Here is a 23966-nt window from a genome sequence, read left to right on the forward strand (position 1 = left end):
TTTACCTATTTAACCATTGTGGCACAGGGGACAGAATTTGCTTGTGGTATTCTAATTCAGGGACTTTTTTAATTCAAGGAGTTTTTAACTCTCTAGCTTGGTTTCTGGTTTTCTTTGGCTGCTGCCTTTTCATTCTACCAGTGCTTGCCCCCTCAGTCTGCCAAGGACACTATATATAGAAGTTGAGACTGCTTGGATGTTCTTACCATAGCAGATTGACACATTTTATCATAGGGTTGCTTTAGTGTCTTTTGTTGCTCTACAAATCTCAAACTTTCTCATTAGAGTTTGATAGACATTGATTGCTTCCATCTCTCACTTATTTATATTTTGTACCATATCAGTGTTCTCTACAGAAATATTATGACCAACTTAATAAATTGGCCCTAAGTTTATTAGGGTTGCAGCTAAGAATGAAGGCATTGCTTATAGAAGTTTAAAAGTATACATTTGCACATTATGTTCTGCTTCAAACTGTCTGAAACCAGGCTCATCTTGTACTCTGCACTTCTTTCCCCTGCCACCCTCATCCCTTGCCCCCTAGCTGTTGCCAGCTGCCATCTGTCTTATTTATTGACAGACTCCAGACCACAGAAATGTGGTGACTGCTTCTTTTCTTCATACTGCTCATCTAATTCATGTTCATGTTCTGTTTCATTGACCTGTAAAATGTCTCTGAAGTCATGGAATTCGAGACCCTGTTTTAAAGGCATGTTGAGTGCATTTCCTGATCTCCTTATAGCTCTACCATTATCAAAAAGGAGCTAAAAGCCCCCTAAGACTTTACTGGCAAATCAGCAAGAGGACTTGGGCTAAAAAGTAAATAAAATGTTAAGGAGGTTTCAGTTAAAAGACATTTCTCTTCAATATACTTGAGTAAGAATCATTTTACCATCTCTGGAAAACTTTCTTTTCCAAACTCTGTAACTAGGAGATAGAATAGATGGAGGGACTTTTCAGAGCATGTGGTACATAAAAGGTGGTTGGTAAAATATATAATGAAAGAAGGGATGGCCAGATGATCAAAATAGAATGATAATGGTGAAATGCTCCTGAACTCTGTTTCTGTGTTCTGTTTTGCTTAGCAAGCATGTTTTTCATTTTATTTTTCTAAGAGCAAGATAAATGCCAAGTGTTAGAAAGGCAGAGCCACCTTTCATATTAGCCATTACTAGAAAAACACCATTAATGCCTCAGTCTACTACTACATAATGGAATTTTAATCTGCTGGAAATCCAAGGGTACTTTAGAAAGTGCCCTTAATTGAAGACTCAGTAGAGTTGATTGTGTTTAAAAAGAAAGAAGTGGATGTCAGGGGTGTTTGGATTTCAATCTGATACTGTAATAATAGTTATGTCCCAGAATTCTGGAAAGGTTTTTAATTTTTTTTAATCCACTGATTGTCTTATTGCTAAAATGTCAAGAAAATCATATTAGCCACACTTAACAAAAGTGACGTAATGTTTATCCTGAACTTTATCCTTCAACCACAGAATAATAGAATGACAGAATATTACGTTATAAGACTTCAAGCACTAAGCAATGAAGGACAATGAGTTTTTAATGATTCTAGTAGGTTATTTTTGCAAGTTAATTTTGTTCTGACACATACAAAAGAAGTGAAAGATACAGAACTATTTATTTTTTGTTTTGCAGGGGAAAATGGTGAAAGGAATGGGAGGTGCTATGGATTTAGTGTCCAGTGCCAAAACCAAAGTGGTGGTCACCATGGAGCATTCTGCAAAGGTAACATATACTATGCTCCCTAAGTACTGCTTTTGGGAATTTACAATACATCAAAACCCAGTGTACCACCAGGTCACCTAACTGTGGATTTTATTTTCTCTGGCTCATTCAAGGTGATAGCATTTACATTTGAGAGAAAAAGATGACAAAAACAGTTATTTATTATTTAGCTAAGTAGTTGTTTAACTTTGAGTGAAACCAAACATCAGTGTGTTCTTCAAATATTTGTCCTGCATACATATTAAAAGTAAAAGCTTTAATATCTCCAAAGGAAGTGAAAAGATGTTGGTATGGATGTATTGATTCAGGTTTTAAGGTGGTTATAGTGGTTGCTATCTGTGAGTGAAATGAAAAGCCACAACAGAACATACATCTTAACAACAGTTATTTTCGAATGGACCATATGGCCTTCACAGCTGTGAGATGCCGTATCCAGAAGATGTTACAAAATAATGGACTAGGTGATAGCTCTTTTATTTTGATAAATCTTTAAATATTTGAGTGCCTATTTCATGCTAGGCATGCTAAGATGTGGCCAAAACTGGACAAAAATTACTGATCTCATGAAGCTTACATTCAGTATTTTTCCTCTTCCTTCACATTAAAATAATAATAGCTACCATTTTTTAGTGTTTACTGTGTGCCAATAATACACCAAGCTCTGTGTATATGTATGAGCCCATGAACTTGATATCTGTGTTCTTAGTATGTCCAGAAACAGAGCTTTAGAGGTTAAGTAACTTGCCTGAAGTTATATTAGAACTAGTAGAGCTCTGATTAGACCTGGCGTCTCTGATTCCAAAGCCCAGTTGTCTCACCAAGGAACTATCAGTGTAAGTTTCTTCCTTGTTCCTGACTCAGTGTCTTTGAATGAACTGAGCTTAATTGCCTTCCTAACCTGAATCCATTGACTTCTGCTGATTTGAAAAGTTGATATTGAGTGCTTTCTTCATCTTCTTTGCCTTCTCTTCATCTTCCTTTATTCTTTATCATTCTTAGTTTTAAAATAAAATCTACCTCTTCTCACTTTGAGACCTGCTAATCTGAGTGGAAATGACAGTTCATTTGCCCTCTTCTTGTTTAGTGATGCAGCATTATGTTAAAGCACGGAACTAGAAGATTCACATCCCACCCGCTTCCCCTGGGGAAGTTTGGTTACAGAGAAATGAATGCCACAAAATGATTTTGTTGTGAAAACAGCTATAAATGTGTGTTATCATAAATTGTTTAGTAAACAGTGGGAGGTGAGCAGTGGTGCATAAATATGGAACAATAGAAATGGAACCAACACAGGTGACTTCTGAGAATGCCTTGCAAATCATCCAAAACACTTCATTTCAGAGGCAGGAAGATGCCAAGCATGCAAATCAAATCCAAATCTTTTCTGGAACATAATGTCTATTTGGAAAAAACTCTTTCAGACTTTCTTTTTGTTGTTAACCTTACTGTTGACACATGAAGGCACTGAAGTTCAACTTATTTTAGTTTATTTTGTGTATTCATTTTAAAACATTAGGCCTATATTTTGCAAATTCTTTTCTTCCCCCCAAGTCCTTTCTTTCTCCTCAGCTGGAATTGCTGGTAGAGGAAAATAAATGGTGCCACCAACTTCAGACTAGAAATATCTTATTAAAGCTTTCCACAGAAAAAAGATCATATTTTTTACCTTTTCCTTCTGTTAGTGGGGAAATTAGCATTGAGTTTTAGGACAGAATTGGAATCAGGTATTTTTCCATAGATAAGTTTCATTTCAACAAGTCAATAAAGCAATGTACTTCTGACTAAAATAATAGTAATGATTTATTCACACTTAACAGTTAACCTTTGAAAACTAATCAACAGTTTCTCTTCTCACCACCCTCTCATTTTACTTGTGGCCCTCGAATAAGTAGCTGCTACTATTTTGTTAATCTGGACTCATGGTTACTGGCCCACCTCACGGGAAGACAGGGAACCTATTTCTTTTTTGCATCTTTTGCTCTTGTTAAAAGTTGAGAGGAGCTGGAAAGGAGGTAGGGAAGAGAGGTTTTTCACTCCTGGTAACTTTTCCAGTTAAGGATCCGTTCTCTTAGACATGCCAGGTAACTTCTTCTGCCTTATGATTAAGTGAACAGCCTAGGGGAGCAATCTCTAGCGTTTTGTAAGACATGGGAGTAAAGTTTGCAAAGAAGGATTAAAACTTGAGAAATATAGTTTTGTATTCTTGTACTGCTGTTTTTGTTTGTTCATTTGTTTTATTTTGTTTTTTTCTGTAAGTGGATGGAGCTATTAACTGGTTTTGGGGTAGGGCTACCTTTTTCCTTATCTATAGGGTTACAGTTAAGTTACAGGTTGTTTATAAATATAGCATTGCCTGACTGGAAAAATGTGTTTTTTGTTGTTATTTTAGTAAGACAAAGGAAACTCTTGCAACCAGTTACTGCCTTTAGTTCAAACTCCAGCAGCTTCTAAAACCTGAGACCTGGCTACCTACGGGTGCTCCTCTGGAGTAACACTTGCCCTTAGATACCTCTGCAACGTATATCAGGCAAACGGGGCAGACTGGCATTGTAACTTGATTTTCATTTAAGCCTAGACATCAGAGTTCCAGGCAAAGTTTTAAAGTAGGCAAAAATTTTTTTGGTGTCCAGCCACCTTTCTTCTTAAGCTTCTTTTTCATTTCTAAGTATATCTTATCTTCTGCCCTTTAAAAATGAAAAGAAAGGAAAAGAGTAACAAGCTGAGTCCTTACCAGGTGGAGGTGCTGTGCTTGGCACTGCATATGCTTAATCTCATTGATCCTCTGAAGTAAGGTTGAGATATGGGTATTAAGAAGCTTATCCAGGAAAGTGATAGAGCTCGAGTTTGATTCAGTGTGGTGCAGCCTGTGTTCATACTGCACCATGCCACATCCTCACAAAGCTACCTCTGCACCAGCGTCCCAGCCACATCTGCCCTTTCGGGAAGCTTCAGGTTTTTTTTTCCATTTTCCCTGGACAAAGCTCTCTTTGCTTAGATGAGACTTACATCAGCAATGTGTTTAAAAGAAAATAACCCAAAAATCTAATTATATCTTCTAGCACCTATCTCCATTTCTTCCTTTTTGCATTAGACTCCTCCCTGTTTTATCCGGCACACAGATAAACCCAGTGACTGGCTACATTTCCTAGCCTTCCTGTGCATAGATATATCCATGCTACCAAGTTTGGATCAGTGGGATTTGAGTATTTATGATGTATGTAATTTCTGAGGTATGTCTTTAAAGTTAAAGCCAATTGCATTAGATTTTCTGTGTCCCCTCTGTCTGATAAAGGCTTGACTGCAGCAGCAGCCTTGGGTACAAACCTGTAAACCATGTGCTGCGGGTTGCAGAGCTGCCTCCACCACTTGTATCCATAGATAGATTCCCCATTCCTTCCTTTATGGGTTCCCTCCAGAACTCTTTATAATGCCCTCTGCAGCCTTCTAAGGTGCCATCTGAATCTTTGGTACCAACTACTATTATTTTTCACTCAGTGGCTCCTTAATCATTTTTCCACACTAGAATCTTCTGATGAGCCATAGAACTATATTTCTAACTTCCTATTAGACAACTCCACCTGGTTGTTCCACAGCCAACTCAGCTGCAACAAATTTCACCAACTAAATCATCATTCCCCCTAAATATGTTCTGCTTATTTGGCCCAATTAGAGAAGTGATGATCTCCCAGCTATCATTTTGCAGGGCATCCATGGTCCCTCTCTGCCCCTACCCCTACGTACACCAAGCACTATAAATACTGCATCAACGTGACTCTTGCCGTCCGTTCCCCACTATATATTTCTACTCTGCTTATCCCTGTTAAAGCCTTCTTTACATCTGCATAGATCACTATCACAGCATTCCAAAGGTCCCTGACTGCTGACTGCCCCTACGTCCTGGTAATCAAGCACACGATTGCCAGACTGACTAGTCTAAAACTAAAGCTGGATGGAGTTGTTGCTATTTAAAATCTGTAAACATAGTCAACACTGCTTGGTTCTACTTAGCCCATCTGCCTTTGCGATTCTCTCCCCAGCAGCCTACCTCATCCTTGCCCCCAGAACTTAAGGTCTACTAAGATCTAAAGAAAGACATCCTGATGTTTCCTATTCTTAGGTGTTTCTAAATTCAGTGCCCACCCCCTCTTTATCTGACTTATTCCTACCTCTGTAAAATCACAGATGAATGAGTCAATGTTTTATGAATTTGCTGGTTTAGTTCCTTCTGTCTTCTAGATATTGTGAATGACCAAAGGAATAGTCTTTGATGTTTTGTCTTGAATTTTGGTAAAATTATTTTATGAGTGTGTTAATTTACTTGTTTATTCAGACATAAAATATTTACTGAGGACCTGATATGTGCAAAGCACTATCATAGGCTCTGAGGAAGTAAACAAAGAGATATGGTCCTTCAGGCAGCCCAGTCTCATGGGGGTAGAGTCATGGAAATCAGTACTTAACATGAAAGCTGAGCAAAGCAGAGCCTGCAGAACCCGGTATCTCATTCCCAGTTCCATTGTTGGGGAGCAACAAAGAGGCTTCCCGTGGGATGTACGGAGTATTTGCAGATCTGAGGGATGGGGCAGCTTGACAGGGATTAAGTTTTGCAGGAAATAAGAGAAGAGACACTGGTGTGCGGGAGGATGGTGCATGTTAAGAGATTTGTAATTAGGTTCCTCTTTTCAGGGAACAAAGGGAGAAACGTTGAGTGGGAAAAAATATACTCACACTTAAACACACACAGTGGCCAGGGTGATTTTTTTTTCCCCAAAATGTAAATGGGATCATGCTACTTCTTCATCAGCTCAAAAACCATCAATGGCTTCCCATCTCACTTAGATTCAAGTCCAGAGTCCTTACTACTGTCTCCAAGACTTCCATGGTTTGTAGACTCCCCCTGCTTTGCCATCCCAACTACCTCTCTGAATTTGTTATCTCTTTTGCCCACTTAACTTCACCCTCACTTACTTCCTGAAAGTTTCTAGAACATCGTAAGAATATCTTGCCTTGGGACCTTTGCATTTTTTATTCTTTATGCCTAGAGTGCTTTTTCCCAGCTATCTATGTGGTTCACTCCCTCACTTCACTCAGACTCAAAATACCAGAGAAACTTTCTCTGACTACCTTATTATATACAACAGAAGTCTTCCGTCTTCAGACGATCCTTCCTCCCCCTTCTTCAGCAGAATGCAAACTCCATGAAGACGGGCTGTGTTATAAGCACCAAGTAGAATACAACCTTATGTACATTGTGGTTGAATACATATTTGTTGAATTAGTTTTTCAAATAATCCACCTTGAATATATAGAAAGCACTTCTAAGCTTTTCAAGTTGTTACATACTTCTGTCTCCATTTTATCATTGTAACCCTCTCATGAGATGGTTCTTGATATTTTCTTTCTAGAGGCAGAATTTCATAGAGGTTAAGTAGCCCAATAAAATAGAAAGGAAAACCAAGCCCAGAGTCCATGCATTCTGCCTCTGGGCTTCCTTTTCCTTTTGTTAAGCTTTTCTGCTGGCAAGTACCATTACCACTAACAACATGAAGAATCTGTTTTGTTCTCAATATCATATACGGGAAACGTGTTCCTGAGTATAACTTTCAGACCACAAAAGCAAAGGAATTCAGTTACCGTTGTCATTTAATGGCAACAAACAAAGCTTGGTTTCTTAATTTTGGAGACAAAATGAGAGCTCTATTACCAAAACAGGTTTAGATTTTCATATTACAGTAGGAGGTCTGGATTCTGAAGGGATAAAAAGAATAATTGTTATGAAGTTGAGAATAAACCTTGTGAATAAAAGAATAAACCTTGTGTTTTTTAGTTTGGATTACCTTAATCTTAGTAGTGTTAAAAAGTATACTCTTATATAGCTTCACTTACTCTCTCCTGGCTTGTGCTGCCTTTATCATATAAACTGTAGCGATCTGTGTAGTCATCTGCCCATCAGAACATATTTGTAATTGCTGTTTTATGCAACTGTTTTTACAGTCTTTTAAAGGAAATGTTTAGCCGGGTGAGGTGGTGGGCGCCTGTAGTCCCAGCTACTCGGGAGGCTGAGGCAGGAGAATGGCGTGAACCCGGGAGGCGGAGCTTGTAGCGAGCTGAGATCCGGCCACTGCACTCCAGCCTGGGCGACAGAGCGAGACTCCGTCTCAAAAAAAAAAAAAAAAAAAAAAGGAAATGTTATATTTATGTATGTACCTTTATGTGTACCTATATTCGCTTTTAGATGACCTTTTATATTTACCTTTCCTGCTGTTCTTTATTTCTTCACCTTGATTCAAATTATAGTCAACTATCCTTTCATTTCAGCCTTTAATCTGTGTCTGATAGCACAGGTCTCATATAGAACTGAAAGCTATCTTATCTTGACTTCATGTTTTGTGGAGAAGAATTATAAAAGGTAAATGGAGTTTATTAATCCTGTTTATTTTGGATGAAATATGTTATCAAAAGCCAAAAAAAATGAAGGCTTTTTAAGGAAAACCCTTTCTTGGGAGACATTCTTCAAATAATTTTCAGCAACATTGAAAAGTAGCTCAAAATAAAAGTATTCTTTTGCTTAGGAGAATTCATAATTAATAAAGGAGTTTCATCGCTTAAGGTTTTTTCTCATTTATATAAAGCTTATATTCTTTCTTTAGCTTCAATAAGACATACATTTAGTAGGCCAGGTTCTGTTTGGCGGAAAAAAAAAAGCCACCTTTTAAAAAAATATAAATCCTTACCTTCGCGTTTTGCCTTTTTATTTCTCCTTTGATGATAGAAATGCCTGCAAAAACATTATAAAATAGGAGAAAAAAAGCAGAACACAGTCCAACAACTAGTAAAGCTCTTTAAAATGTGTTACAGAATTTAATTAAGCTTATCACTTTAAATTCAATAGCTTTGCATTTGTGTGCAAAGTCTCCCATTTTCTAAAATAGAAAGGAAAACTAATGCTAACAGAGGCTTTCTAAGGTACCACAACACTTCATGAATGAAAAGAGAAAGTAATTCCTGCTGACTTCTGTGCTCTGCCATCTAGAGGTTAGAGATCATAGGATGCAACCTTTAGAAAAAATAAGTGTGTTTATGATAATGATTTTTATGATACAGTGTATAAGAAATGTCTATGATACAGTATATAAGGGGCTTTCTATTCTAAGATCTCAAAACCTTGAAGACAGGTTTTCAGGCAAATGGCTTGCTGTATCTACTATTTCATTTGGCTAGTCTTCCTCTTGAGAATATCCCTGTAACCACAAACTTTTATTACCTCCATATGTTACCTCCACATATCATTTGTAATAGCGAATGTTCTGTATTTCTAAGTTAGCTGAGTCTCTCCACTGAAGTCCTGTGTGGATTGTTGGAAACTCTATAGAGTAGGCGCTGTATAAAGGTCAATCATATCCCATGAGGACAAATGCAGTGTGAATTATCTCATTCTTTCCTTTTATTCTGTGTACCTTGATTTTCTTTATTTAGCAAATCTGGTTCTTTTCTTTTTTAAAAAAAATTAATTTTTTTAATTTTTGTGGGCACATAAGAATATATATATGGGGTACATGAGATGTTTTGATATAGGCATATGGTGTGAAATAATCACACTGTGGAGAATGGAGTATCTATCTTCTCAAGCATGTATCTTTTGTCTTACAGATAATCCAGCTACATCAGTTATAGTGATGTGACAGTCATGTATTTTGAAATACAGCATTTCCCATTATTATATCTGTGTGTGTATCTGGTATACTTGATTTAAGCATTGAGATTAAGCAGGAGAAGGAATGAGCAAGGGTGTTGATAATCAGGCTTCATCCATGATATTTTGGCAAGCCCAAAGAGAGACCTGCCATTGGCTTCCTTGTTCTACCAGACAAAGTATTTAATATTCTCTTGCCAAGTTCAGCCTTTGTAGTCCTACTTTTCAGCAAATTATGGCAAGTTCCTTTACACTTTAGAAGGGAGCAGGTGGAAGAGGTAAAATAACTATAATTCAGTGTTTCTCTCTTTACTTTCACATTTGTATATTTTGGGCTACAGTCCTAAAGTGTCTTTGCTGCTTCCTTTTACCGCACCTTTATCTGTCTTGCCAAAGTCTTATGAGCCCCGTCATGTGCTTCTGCTAGCTGTGCTGCTTCTAGTGAGCTCAGAGATACTAGGAATGTACAAGTACCTATCTTAGAACTAGAAAAGCAGTCTCTAGTGGTCCATAGACATTAGTCACATGGCATTTTATAGCTCCCCTCTGGAGTTCCTTGAATCAGAAATGCAGCCTTTGTTGATCACTGTGGTTTGCCTAATGTTCTACTCATGGCTGCATATGAAGAAAAATAGTCTTAGCTTAGTGAGTTCAGCATCTAGTGGGCATGGTGGCAAGAGGTCAACATGTGAAGGGAGGAGGAAGCACAGGAGCACCCAGGAGGCCACAGACGGGACACCCATGGGACATTACTGCAGCACCAGATGAGGATTCTGGATGAAGGTTTTCCTAGGGAAGATGGTGTCTGAGCCAAATCCTGAATAGGAAGGTGTTGCCATTTGAATCTGGGGTGATGGGGTATGTGGTGGTATGTGTTCCAGGTAACAGGCAGCATGAACAAAAGCTGAAAGGCTTGGTCTTTTTAGGAACAAGCAAATCCCAGAACTTGCTTTCTCTGTAGTTGATCATTAGGGCTTTGCCAAAGAAAGTGCCTGAGAGAAAAAATATGTGCACACGTGTGTGTGTCTGTGTGTGTGTGTGTGTGTGGTGTGTGTGTGTGTGTGTATTGCAGCCACATTTAACAAGCACTTAACAGAAAAGATGAGCGTGAAATGAGGTTTTATGTAAAGCACAGTCTTAAAGATTTCAGGCGAATATGTTGACATGAAATGCAAGAAATCATTCTGTTGTGATAAAGAGCTTATTTGGATTTGGGATTAAGTTCATTGCAATAACATGAAACTTATTGTTATGATAGCAAAGGGATTTATTACTGTTTAACTAGAATTGTTTAATACTGCAGAACTTAGGCCCAGGATTTTATTCAGACATCTAAAGAATTAAAGAGATCACCATGAAGCAAGCAATAGAAAGTACTAGAGTGTTTAGTCACTTGAAAATGGTGAATTACCCTATGTATTGCTCGAGGCCTGTAAGTGCTCAAGGAGAAAGAGAAAGATTAGGGAAGCTGATGCAGGAAAGAAGGTAGATGTTCACCAAAGGTTGTGATGAAGTTAATAAGTAAGGACATATTGAAATCAGGAGCCTCAGGACTAGTCAAGTTTTTGTTTGTTTGTTTGTTTGTTTGTTTGAGACCAGTTCTCTCTGTTGCCCAAGCTGGAGTGCAGTGGCATGAGCATAGCTTACTACAACCTCCCGAGCTCAAGCAATCCTCCTGCCTTGGCCTCCTGAATAGCTGGCACTATAGGCACACAGAGACACAACTGGCTAGCTTTCAAAATTTTTGTAGAAATGGGGTCTTCCCTAGGGTGTTCTAAAACTGCTGGCCTCAAGTGATCCTCCCACCTCAGCCTCCCAAAGTGCTGGGATTACAGGTGTGACCCACCCCACAATGCACAAAGCATTTTTAGTTCTATGCTTTGTATCTATTTCTCTGCCTTTTCTGACCACCCTTCATGGGGAAGGAAAGAAACACAATATATAAGCATGAATGAGATCCGAGTGACCCTGGATATTTGCACATAGATTCAACTCGCCCTAGTTTATTGCAGTTTCAGAACATTTCATTTGATTCCTACAATGATCAGGTAAGGAGGATAAGGCAAAGGATAAGAGAGAACTATGGCACAAAGAATTTAAGGGACCAAAAAATTGTTAAATGGCAGAACTAAGACTACAAACCTGGTCTTTGGACTCCTAGTAGAGTGCTCTTTGCTGCCACACCATACTGCATTCCTTTACTAGGATTTATTTTTAAATGCTAAAAACTCAGCACTTGTTCCTCCTTTGTGTGTCACTAATATATGCAGCTGCCATAGCACACTGTAGGGCTCAGCCCAGCATATTTAGAATAGAGTGATAACGTAGGAGCTAGTCATATTTTGGTTTCATAGCTAACCTTTTATTGAATATTGAAATTGTGACATTTTAAAATCTTTCTGCATCTCATTTTCTTTTTCATTCTCGATATGTGTTATATCTTGGCACTATAAATGTGAATGGAATCATCTAGCTCCATTGTTCTAACAGGAATACATTTGGTGCCAGTTTCTTAGGAGAGCCATATGGTTTGCCCCCAAATTTGTGTTGTGTTTTCGCTAGTTTTGTGTGTCTTAGGAATTGTATTTAGGCCATTTTCTACATAATCCTATGTCAGACTTCATATAGGAACTTAATTTCCTCACAGGTTATAGAAATATTAATTATGGATTGTATAAAAACAGTACCAGCTAATATTCATTAAGCACTAAGTGCTGGACCCTTGCATTTCATGTAGACCTTACCCGAATCTTTCGAGGTAGGGTGGATGGAGAAGCATGGGCATGTGGCTCTTACAGAGACAATGTGGGGCATGGCCAGGTTTTACACACAGGTCCTTTGGCTCTAGCCCACACACTTAACCACAATGCTATAGGGTGTATGCAGAGAATGGTCTAGAAAAAGGTCTCCATTGGTAGGACATAGCCAATTCTGTCAGTTGAAATCCTTGATTTCTCCTAAAATGAAATTGGTTGTTCATTAAAATCCAAGTGACTGCTTTCATGCCAGATGTAGATCTTGCTCAAATAATGAGAACAAAGTAAGAGCTCCTTGGAGAAAATGTTCTTCAGAAGCTGGCAGATAGTTCACTTTGTTTGAAGTCAGGCCCAGAATTCGTTGTGACATGCCTTGATATATATTAAATGTAAGGAGACCTGACAACTGTAGAAGTTCAAATATTCGTCATTAATTTCAGCTGTTTAATTTAGCTTCCGTGTCATGTGCAGAATTTGAAATCTTAAAAGAAAAATAATTAGAAGTGAAGGGAAAACGAGACTTTATTTCTGCAACTATAAATTTTCTTATACAGTAAGATCTGGAAACATATGAATTGTTTTAAAAGGTGTTATGTCAACTTACTTCATATGTATTTAGCACCAGTTTTGTCTGAACTAAGGTAATAGTTTTTAAAAAAATCTATCCAAGATTCCCAATAGACCTCCTTTTCTCTTCACATTCATTCTTACATGCATTTATTCAAAAACTACTGAATGTCTTTTATTCCTTGCACTGGCTTAAGTACATTAAAGCCTTTTAATTACTAGTGAATTGCTGAGTTGGCAGCCTATCACAAGGAATGAAATCTGAATGGAGCCTGCCTATCTGAAATTCATAGCTTCTGCCCATATACTTAGCCTGACACCAGTTTTGGGAGAGATATAAACTAGATAGTAGGTGCGCATTTAAGTAGGTAAAACATTGAGATGGCTAAGGATGACAGTGGTGTCACATGTGGTACATTAGATCCAAAAGAAAGCAATAAAAGCATTTTGTCATTTTTGGAGAAGATCTAGAATGTGGTAGAGTAACTGTCAGCCCCAAGAGAGAGAGTAATGTAGGCTCCTGGTGCTTGACTCTTAAAAAGTAGCTTAATCATGAACAGAAGAAAATGATCTGAAGATCAGATCCTCAGAGCCAGTGTTTCAACTCTGTTCCTCAGACATGCCTCAGAGGCCAATTCTACATTGCAGGTGGGAGGAAGGGCTGGAGGAAGGAGTCAATGAATGAAAACATTTTTTCCACTTTTAGTTTTTCTTAAATCTTCCTCTGCCACAATAGGAAATTAGTAGATACAGTCTAAAATTGATTAATCAAGAAATAACATGGTAAACATAATATTTTAAAAGTGGATATAAGAAGAAAATGTTAGAAACAGAAGAAAATGCTAACAAACAAACAAAAAACACTAGAATGAATTCCAGTTAAGAGCAACTCTAAGAGTGGAGAAGGGAGGCAAGGCACTGCTGTTTTCCATGTACATATTACTTTTTTAACAGATAAAGTATTTTTTAGAAAGGGACTTATGCATTTGTGTTCTGTATGTGCTTTGCATCCTGGGCAGATGTCTGCTCACATTTTTTAAGGAGACCATTCATTGGAAGGGAAGAATAAGCAGGATATTAGTGAAATTTCACATCAAATGATACAAGGGCTGAGGATTGAGAAATCAAATTTCTGGCAGGGTGTTTCCCAATTAAATCATTTCTGCCTTTGGCCATTCATCTGGCATTCCCTAAATTATTTCAGGGACAGAAGCTGCCTCCAAATAAAAAGTAAAAAACGTAACTGTGCAAAATTCTGAAAGAGTCTGTACTTAGGAGACAATTTCTCTGATAGTTTCTGTTTATCCTATAGTTATGTCAATTGTAAATAAAATTGCTCCCTAACTACTCTTTTGATGTTTTCTTTTAAAACAGGGAAATGCACATAAAATCATGGAGAAATGTACATTACCATTGACTGGAAAGCAGTGTGTCAACCGCATTATTACTGAAAAGGTAAAATGTATTTTTTCTCTTATTTGCTATCTATTAACCACGTTTTAAGTAAACATTTACAGAAATTGTTGTTACCTTCTAAGAGTGTATTACACCAGTAGTCCCAGGATTAATTTAGCCTGTGGGCAGAATGAATAGGAAAGCTCATCAACTTAATGTTTCTAAATGTAGAATTCTTTATGTGCAAGTCTTTGGAAACATACAAGCAAAATTGAATTACTGTCCTTGGTAACTTTGACAGTGTGCTATAATCAGAGAAAAGTTTTATTGATCTTTATATTTTGACTATTACAATGTCAGGCTGGATGATGATATATGCAAAGTTAAGAATATATTATTTCTACCTTTTCTAAATCACAAGTACAAATTTTTGGATTTTAAGAAATTCAGTGTAAGTTGGGTTTTTAATTGTTTCAGTGCAAATTATAGTATAGGCCCCACCGTAAGCCAGGAAATGGATTCTGTTTCTTGCATGCTTTCTGCTGTCTTTTATAGAGTGGGGTTTCAAAACACACAGTGACTCTCTAGATTCTTCTTACTAGCTGGAACGTGTTGGTCAGTAGTACAACTGAAAGCTGCTCAGACCAGAGAAGCATCACCAGCAGCTGCCTGTAGTCACCCTTCTGACTCAGATTTGAACCTAGTATGTCGGAATGACTTAATGCTTTCAAGTTAGCTGGGAGAGTGTGTTTTCTTGATTCAGTACCTTAAAGAAGCCATAAAACAGAATTATGTATATCAGGTTCTTTTAGTGCTGTTCCATTTGCCAAGAACAGTAGCATTAGTGTCTTGGCATTAATCTAACTCACTAACTTCATTGAGGTGTGACAGTGAGCACCCTAAAGCAGTCTTTGAAATGGGCTAGGAGGCTTATTATTTCCAGAAGCTGCTTTTAAGGGAGGTTCTGTCCTGAATGATGCATTCTGCAGGACTACTTATGTGGAATGCCATGAAAGTGACATATAAAGAACAAGATAAAAGGGCAGAATATTTTATCCCACCATCTATTCTGAATCTTTACCATTTCTTGAATCCCCCCCCGAAACTCTGAACAGGACTTGTTGAAAAGAATCCATTACTTTGAAGATAAAAGCAAAGCAATCTTTTACCCTATTGGTTGTTTGTTTATTTTTTTAAAAAGTGGTAGTCCTTCTAAAGATAATTCCAGAAACTTTCTTCCTGTGGGTCCTCTCCTCCTTCCATCAGCCCTCTCCTCACCTCCACGTGTACCCTGCCCTTGTTCTTACCAGTTCGGTTCTTCTATCTGCCATAGCTCCCACTTGATCCTCAGCGTCCCCAAATACTACCTGTCCTTTAAACCTAATGCAGTTTCCCTCTTCATCATGAAGAGGTTTTGCACCATCATAGCACACAACAATTTATTCTTATAGTGGCCCACTGTTCATTTTGGCACTCATAATCTAATGTATTCTTATGCTATAACTTATATTGGTATTTAACTTTACTATCATTTTAAAAACTTTTGAACCAGATTGTTCCCAACGGTGTGTTACAGAAAGGAGGAAGGCCAAGACTCTGTCCTAAAGGACAACATGGAAGAAGGGTTAGACAACAAACATCCAGCCTTGCCAGCAGAGTAATTGACATGATAAAGGCCATATGGAGACACACACCAGATGCTAATCTAGGAGCATAGAGAAAAACTGCCCAGTAGCGTAGGCAGAGGTATCAGGGAAAGCTTTTTGGTGTTATTAAATACAAGCTTTTAACATATCTTGCAAAGCATTGCACAGTATGTACCTTTCTCCTCTAGCCTATTTCTTTCTACTTTAACTTTCTCCCTACTTGAGCCATACTAAAATGCTGTGAACTACGTTCCGTTCTTCCCTGGACCATGTTCTTTTGAGACTTTGCACATCCTTTTTCTCTCTCTAGAACATTCTTCCCACCCCATCCATCTAGCTAATTTCTGCTCATCCTTTATATCTTGGCTATATATTTCTCTTGCTAGTCTTCTCAATCCCTCCCCAAATTTTCTGGGTGCTTCTCTGTATCTTTGCACTAATCCTAACTTAGCATAAACCACTATACTGAAATAAACTCTAATCTCTGCCTGTCTCACTCACCACTGTTTATCTAACACTTGGCACAGTGCCAACCCATACTCAGTGAATACTTGTGCTTTTTTTTGCTGAAAAAATTGGATTGAATGGTGAGCCTCAAAAGATCAGTAGGAATTTCACAAGTTAGAAAACCAACAAGGACCTTCTGGAAAAAAAGAAGAAAACATGCAGTCACAGAGGTGTGAAGAAAACATGGCTTGTCCTATAACCTGCAAGTTGAGCTGGTTGGAGCAAGGGCATGACTGGATTCTGAAGGCTGATGTGGAAAAGGCAGTGAGGGGTCAAATAATGGAGGGATGTCGATGTCTTGCTAAGAACTGTGGGTCTTATAAGGAAGGTGGTAAGGAACCCTTCAGTGATTTTTCACTTTTTTAAGGTTGGGGACACAATAAATTGGATTTGCATTAGGAAAAACACTGTAAGCTTTTATGTAAAGTGGGCAGAAAACAGATAAGGCAGAAGCCAGTTAAGAGGATCCATAGATCTAGGCAAAAAATCTCAAAATTCTAAACCATAGGACAGATGGAGAGATTTGAAAGAGATTTAGGAGATGGACTCGACCTAACTTGATGAATTGCACATTCTTGGTAAGACAGAGGAGATTCCTAAGTTTTCTGACTAGAGAGAATGGTTGACCTGTGCATCCTTTAGGAAGCCCAGGACTATAGGAGGAGAAGCAAGAGGATAATACAAGACATGAATAGGTTCAGTTTGGACAGCCTCACTGTGATATTCCTGGGAATACCCAGTCAGATACTGCAATAAACAATTGGAGATTTGGATCCAGAGCTCACAAGAGAAGTCAGTATTGGAATAAACTTGTGGGCGTCATTAACATATGAGGATAATTAGAGCCTTAATTATAGATGACATTGTATAGCTAGAATGAGTAAAGAGAAGGGCATCTACGTCTGGAACTTTTGGTACCTCAAGAAAAGGAAGGTTGCATGTCTATCGCTGTGCTCTGTGCATAGAGCAGGTGTGCAATAAATACTTGTTGAATGAGTAATGAGAATGCAGTGCCATTAAGGGCAATGAAGCTCTTCCAGCCCTCACTAACAATGGACTAGAATGCCATTATCAGATCTAGAGAAAATTCCTTTCAGTTGCCTTTTGAAAGAGAATTTGGAGGATGCTATGACCCTGATTTCCTAGTTTTGAACTGTGAGAATGAAGTAATGAAAGATGCATTCCTCACCAGCACCTGACCTGTGTTACCCATGTAAGCTTTTGTCATGGTGATAAAGTAATTAACATTTATCTCTTAGACAAAGTACTTGCAATATTCTGGATAGTTGAACAATTTATTGTGGCTTTTAGGTTTTAGTCTCCATTTTGTCAAGTTTTGTTTGCACCTTATATCACTAAATGGAAAGTTTCCTAAATATTTCAAAAGTAAGTTTCCTTTTTTAAATTAATAGATACTTGGCTTTCTAATATATCTAATTAGGATTTGATGAATGTGTTAATAAGGTTTTTTTAAAAGCAATAAGTCAATTTGTGATAGATTTATTCTCCTTGATTACTGAAGCCTTAAATTTTGATACCACAGTTATCTTCTCTCTAAATCATTCCCATGCCTGTTCTTAATAACATAATCCAGATGCTCTTTTTTTCTTATTTGTTCTATTTTATAAATTGACAGTTGTTCAGAATGCAAGAAAAGCAAATCTTATCAATAGTGCTCCAGACACATTTTCTGCAAAGAAAGTGTTCATTTTTTTTTAAATTTCATTGTCATTTTGGAATGAAGCAAGCTAATGAGTATACAAACATTCCTAAATTATCCATTTATTTTTTTCCTCTTGAAACACACATTTCTGCCAGAAAACTTTTTTGGAACATAAAATGTACAAGCAAAAGAAAAGTTTACTGAAACATTTTGTCTTATATTTCAAACCTCTTTTCCAGTAATGTCAACCAGGTTATCTGTGAATTCATCAGACAAACCAAGAATGCAGTTATCCCAGCAATGTGTGTTTCTGGGGAAAAATATTAATTAACTAGAGTCAATAATCATTTCAGGGCTTTGATCTGGGGTCACATATAAGTGAGATGTTAAGCGACTAAGGAGTAAAAAGTAAAAAACTGCTTGTGTGCTGCCCCCACTGTCTCAGGGATGGTGCTCAGAGTATGTTTTCTTATATTTGTCCTGTATCACAATCTTGGGAAGTACATTTTTATTATATATGTCTACAGATGCAAAGACAGGTTCACTAAAGGTTGCATAACTGTTGTGCAGCAGAGTGGAATTCTCATGGAGCTCAAAAGCCAGGGTTCTTTTCTCTACGTGTTGCTGTGTCTTGATATTACCCTCCTAGTTAGTGTATTCAAAAGTGGCAATTCAAGGTTTGACTTCCTAGCTAGTTGAAAAATCAGTTGGGTGCGGTGACTCATGCCTGTAATCCTTGCACTTTGGGAGGCTGAGGCAGGCAGGTGGATCACCTAAGATCAGGAATTTGAGACCAGCCTGACTAACATGGTAAAACCTCATCTCTACTAAAAATACAAAAAATTAGCTGGGTGTGGTGGGGCATGCCTGTAATCCCAGCCACTCGGGAGGCTGAGGCATGAGAATCACTTGAACCCAGGAGGTGGAGGTTGCAGTGAGCAGAGATCTGGCCATTGAACTCCAGCCTGGGTGACAGAGTGAGACTGTCTCAAAAAAATTAAAACAATAAAATAAAATAAAATAAAATAAAATAAATAAAATAAAATAATTCTAAGCCTGCAAACAATAGTTGAATTTAGGTTAACTCTAGAGGAGAGGAAAGCTCTGGGATGCATAACATTTTAGTCTGAGAAAGAGGAAACCATGAGAACTGAAAGAGGGAACAGTACTTAATGTGCTGGAGGGTAACTGTAGCATGGAGTTAAAGCCATAGGAGGAGCAGTTTTAGCTCTTACGGTTTGAACTTCCTTTCAGTAAACAATCTGCCTTGAAATAAGTGAGCCTCCTGCCACTGCAAGTATCTAAGCAGAATCCCATTGGCTATCTGAGAAGAATGTTTTGAAGAATTCTTGGGCGGAAGGTTATATTAAGTGACCTCGTAGGTCATTTCCACTCGAGTTATATTTCTAAGTGTGAAAGCATGTGTTCTAAATCAGATTCAACAGGCGGGGTCTATCTGCTGAGGTCAAGCCATATCAATTGGCACTACCAACACCTGGTGTTACGGACCAGAATGATGTAATATTTCAGATGAGATTGGCTTTCTGGTGCTTGCCCTAAATATAAGCATCTTCATTTGATTTACATAGCAAAGGGAGATCCCCATGGTCTCTTTCGGAGACTGTATGTTTTCACAGGATTTGAGAATATTTTTAACAGTTACTTGCATGTCCTTCAGGACCAGGATAGCTATCCTCTTATAATTACTCTTAGACACTTCAAAGCACCTTCTTCTGTTTCCTGTAATTCTTTACCCAACAGCATTTATAAACTTTTTTCCTATCATTCATGTGCTTTCACCTTCCAAAAATTCCCTTTCTCTCGCCCTCTTTCTTCATTCCTTTCTTTGTTCAAATCATTATTAATCACGAATTGACCTTTGACCAAAAGTGTTAGACTTAACAAAAGGGAGGTAGTTTTTAAAAACTGGTTACAATAGTAACAAATGCCATCCATGGTCAACACTCATTTATTTTCTGGAATCAACACTGTTCCACAAGTAATTGCTGATTAGGGAGTTGGCATTTATTCTCACCAAAATATCATAGTTACAGTTGACATTTTTCCACTGCTGATTTTTCTTTTGTCCTGGGTCGTATCTTTTCCTTTTTTTTTTTTTGAGACAGAGTCTCACTTTGTCACCCAGGCTGGAAGTGCAGTGGCGTGATCTTGGCTCACTGCAAGCTCCGCTTCCCGGGTTCATGCCATTCTCCTACCTCAACCTCCCAGGTAGCTGGGGCTACAGGCGCCTGCCACCATGCCCTGCTAATTTTTTTTTTTTTTTTTGTATTTTTAGTAGAGACGGGGTTTCACCGTATTAGCCAGGATGGTCTCGATCTCCTGACCTTGTGATCCACCCGCCTCAGCCTCCCAAAGTGCTGGGATTACAGGCGTGAGCCCCCGCACCTGGCCTTGTCTTTCCTTTATATAACTTGTGAGGTTATTTCTCTTTTGTGCCATATAATAATTATTGTGATGGAAATTGTCATTGTCCTTTTTCTTCCCACTCTGACAGGCTGTGTTTGATGTGGACAAGAAAAAAGGGCTGACTCTGATTGAGCTCTGGGAAGGCCTGACAGTAGATGACATACAGAAGAGTACCGGGTGTGATTTTGCAGTAAGTATTTCTGTGAACAAATCCAGCCACTTGTCTTATATTATAGGCTTGATTAATGGGTGTTTACAGGACATGAACCATTAATTTGTGATCATTTTTGGAGTTGACCTTTGCAGTGAACAGGAGTAGAAGGAAGAGTGCCTCTAGATGAGAGCAGGTGGGAACAGAGCTGTCCTCTGACTCACGGGCCAAGGTTTGGCTTAGGACTCAGAAGCAGGAGGGGGACCCACCACCAGGAGCTGCTAGAAACAAGGTTGAGCTTGAGCTCTAAGTTACTTTATGTTTTGAAGGCCCTTGTATTCCTCTGTTCTTTGGTTATATGGCAGCTGTAGTTGAACTTGATTAACTGAAAAATGTGAGCCACATATGAAGAAATGATACTTCCTTATTTTTAAACCCATCTATGACTTATGACTTTCTCTAAATTCTATGCCATATTTCATCTGTTGAAAATATTAAAATGTTGGGCCTCTGACATCACCAGGTTAATCATAACAAAACAGACATGCCCTGTATTTGAAGATAAGTACATAAAACACTCAGACTTACAAAGCAGATAAATATGTCAGGGGAGTATCCATTTAAGAAACCTCCAAATCCCTTTTTAAAATAGAATATTACTGAAATGTAAATAATTGCTCTTTAATATAAGTGCTTATTCATAAATCAGTCACCTAGCTAATGGCATTTAAAGCATGGCTCAGGCTATTTGAAGTTAACCAAAGGTAAAACTAAAATGTCTCTGAAGAAATGAAGGAAAGTGTATTAGTCCATTCTCACAGAGCTAATAAAGACAACCTAAGACTGGGTAGTTTATAGAGAAAAAGAGGTTTAATGGACTTACAGGTCCACATGGCTGGGGAGGCCTCACAATCATGGCGGAAGGTGAAGGAGGAGCAAAGGCACATCTTACGTGGCAGCAAGAAAGCGAGTGTGTGCAGGGAAATTGCCTTTTATAAAACCGTCAGATCAAAGACTTATTCACTATCACAAGAACAGCATTGGAAAAATCCACCCCGATTCAATTACCTCCCACCAGGTCCCTCCCATGACACATGGGTATTATAGGAGCTCCAAATCAAGATGAGATTTGGGTGGGGACATGACCAAACCATATCAGAAAGGGATATTATTCTCATACCTATTTAAGAACCAACCTAATTAAAATGAAATATATTTATAATGAGAAGAAAATATGTTAATGTTATAGCTACACATCTTGGAGAAACTAACAAAAGTTATTTCATAAGTCATACAAATATTTTATGTATGTCTTTCCTGTGTACTACATGCCTTGCTTGTACCTATCAGTGCATAACACATTTTTTTTTTTTTTTTGAGACAGAGTCTTGCTCTGTTGCCCAGGCTGGAGTGCAGTGGCGTGATCTCGGCTCACTGCAAGCTCTACCTCCTGGGTTCATGCCATTCTCCTGCCTCAGCCTCCCCAGCACCTAGGACTACAGGTGCACGCCACCATGCCCAGCTAATTTTTTGTATATTTAGTAGAGATGGGGTTTCACCGTGGTCTCGATCTCCTGACCTTGTGATCCACCCGCCTTGGCCTCCCAAAGTGCTGGGATTACAGGTGTGAGCCACTGCGCCCGGCCTACACATTTCTTTAAAAACAATTTGTGTTTCATAGTTCATTATCCATATAATAACTGTTCCTGGTACTCTACCAAGGTCCTTGTCTATTAACCTTTTTTGAATGTCCCTTTGGAAAAACAAGTCTCCCAGTAATACCTTGCATGCAAAGCACATCTTTAATTAACTTTTCAGTAACTTCAAGGGGAGGGATATGCTTACACTTAAACTATTAAGGATTTCTTACTCCAGTGAGAAAAGCAAACAATCTGTAATCAGCTATTCTTTATTTTTTTTTTCTATGTGGAAGAATTAACCTTTTCATCAGATAACATTTTCAAGATCCACAGAATGTTCAGTTTTTTAGCAAAAGAGAATGTACAAAGGAAGACCCTGGTTATATAGTTCTTTTTTTATTCATATGGGTAAATAAGGAATGAAAATATGGGTTTTACTGTTCTTGCTTTGTTTTTCCAATAAAAGGTGCTGTTCCAATGAAAAGTATCTCTGTAGACCCTCTCTATTTCAGTGCCATCTCTCCTTTTCACAGGGATATGTAATCTTGTTTTCTCCAAATTAGGATGTTGAGATGCAATTTTAATTTGTATGTCAGTGTTATCCTGAGAATGAAAAGTTATGGTATCAATGGAACCATCCAGAGGACTAGCTTTTGAGCATCTCACAATCAATGGCATTTCTTTAGACTCTGACAGATGAAATCACATATAAGAGGTTATTTCTCTGTAAGGCTAGAGCTGGAGTGCCCTAATTAATAAAATATTCTACTTAATACCTGGATTATCAATAAGGATACATTCAATTACAAAAGTACATTGAAGATAGTATTTCTTTTTTAATAATTCAGAAGACATTCCATGTCCTAATTCAGAAAATATTCCCTGTGGTTATCACTGCATAGCTAGCATTGTACTCCATATGTGACTATGTACTAGTTGCTAAAGTTCTATTTGAGAAAAGTCCCTAGAACTCAGCCTTCAACTGGCAGTGAACATTCTAGAAGGGAATGATTGGCCAGTGTTACCACATAAAGAAAAAAAGGTAAAATCCTAGTGCAAAACAATTTTAAAATGTGTTGGTAAAAGTCCTGTATCCCTAAGGATATGGATAAGTGAATGGGCAAAAGCTACATAATGTGGATATTAGCTGGTTGGGAAAATACTGGGAATTCCAGAGTAAAAGACTAAATGTGACAGCATCAGATAATAGGATGTGACAAAATTTTGGTTGTAGGATATCAAAAAAAGAATGATAATGAAGTATTTGGGCACTGTTAAAAAAATAATTACTAAGACTTTTTCATATATATCATAGTGTTACTAGCCATAATAAAAAATGGAAAAAATATGATTTCTATCACATGAAACAGCTTCTGTTTCTTTTTTTTAGTTATACTTTAAGTTCTAGGGTATATGTGCACAATGTGCAGGTTTGTTACATATGTATACATGTGCCATGTTGGTGTGCTGCATCCATTAACTTGTCATTTACATTAGGTATATCTCCTAATGCTGTCCTTCCCCCCTCCCTCTCCCCACAATAGGCCCCAATGTGTAATGTTCCCCTTCCTGTGTCCAAGTGATCTCATTGTTCAATTCCCACCAATGAGTGAGAACATGTGGTGTTTGGTTTTCTGTTCTTGTGATAGTTTGCTGAGAATGATGGTTTCCAGCTTCATCCATGTCACTACAAAGGACACGAACTCATCCTTTTTTATGGCTGCATAGTATTCCATGGTGTATATGTGCCACATTTTCTTAATCCAGTCTGTCAC

At 38.0% G+C, this 23966-nt stretch overlaps 1 protein-coding gene across 1 annotated transcript in view; it reads left to right on the forward strand.

The window, feature by feature from the left end:
- OXCT1 (3-oxoacid CoA-transferase 1) overlaps window positions 1-23966 on the forward strand; it is a 145380-nt gene that overhangs the window by 109993 nt on the left and 11421 nt on the right. The window contains exons 15-17 of the mRNA XM_017867294.1: window positions 1657-1746; window positions 14137-14217; window positions 20489-20590. Of these exons, the coding sequence (XP_017722783.1) occupies window positions 1657-1746; window positions 14137-14217; window positions 20489-20590 (273 nt within the window). The remainder of the gene's footprint in view (window positions 1-1656; window positions 1747-14136; window positions 14218-20488; window positions 20591-23966) is intronic.

The sequence above is a fragment of the Rhinopithecus bieti genome, unplaced genomic scaffold (assembly GCF_001698545.2).
Source record: "Rhinopithecus bieti isolate Rb0 unplaced genomic scaffold, ASM169854v2 scaffold_3521, whole genome shotgun sequence".
NCBI classification, from domain to species: Eukaryota; Metazoa; Chordata; class Mammalia; order Primates; family Cercopithecidae; genus Rhinopithecus; species Rhinopithecus bieti.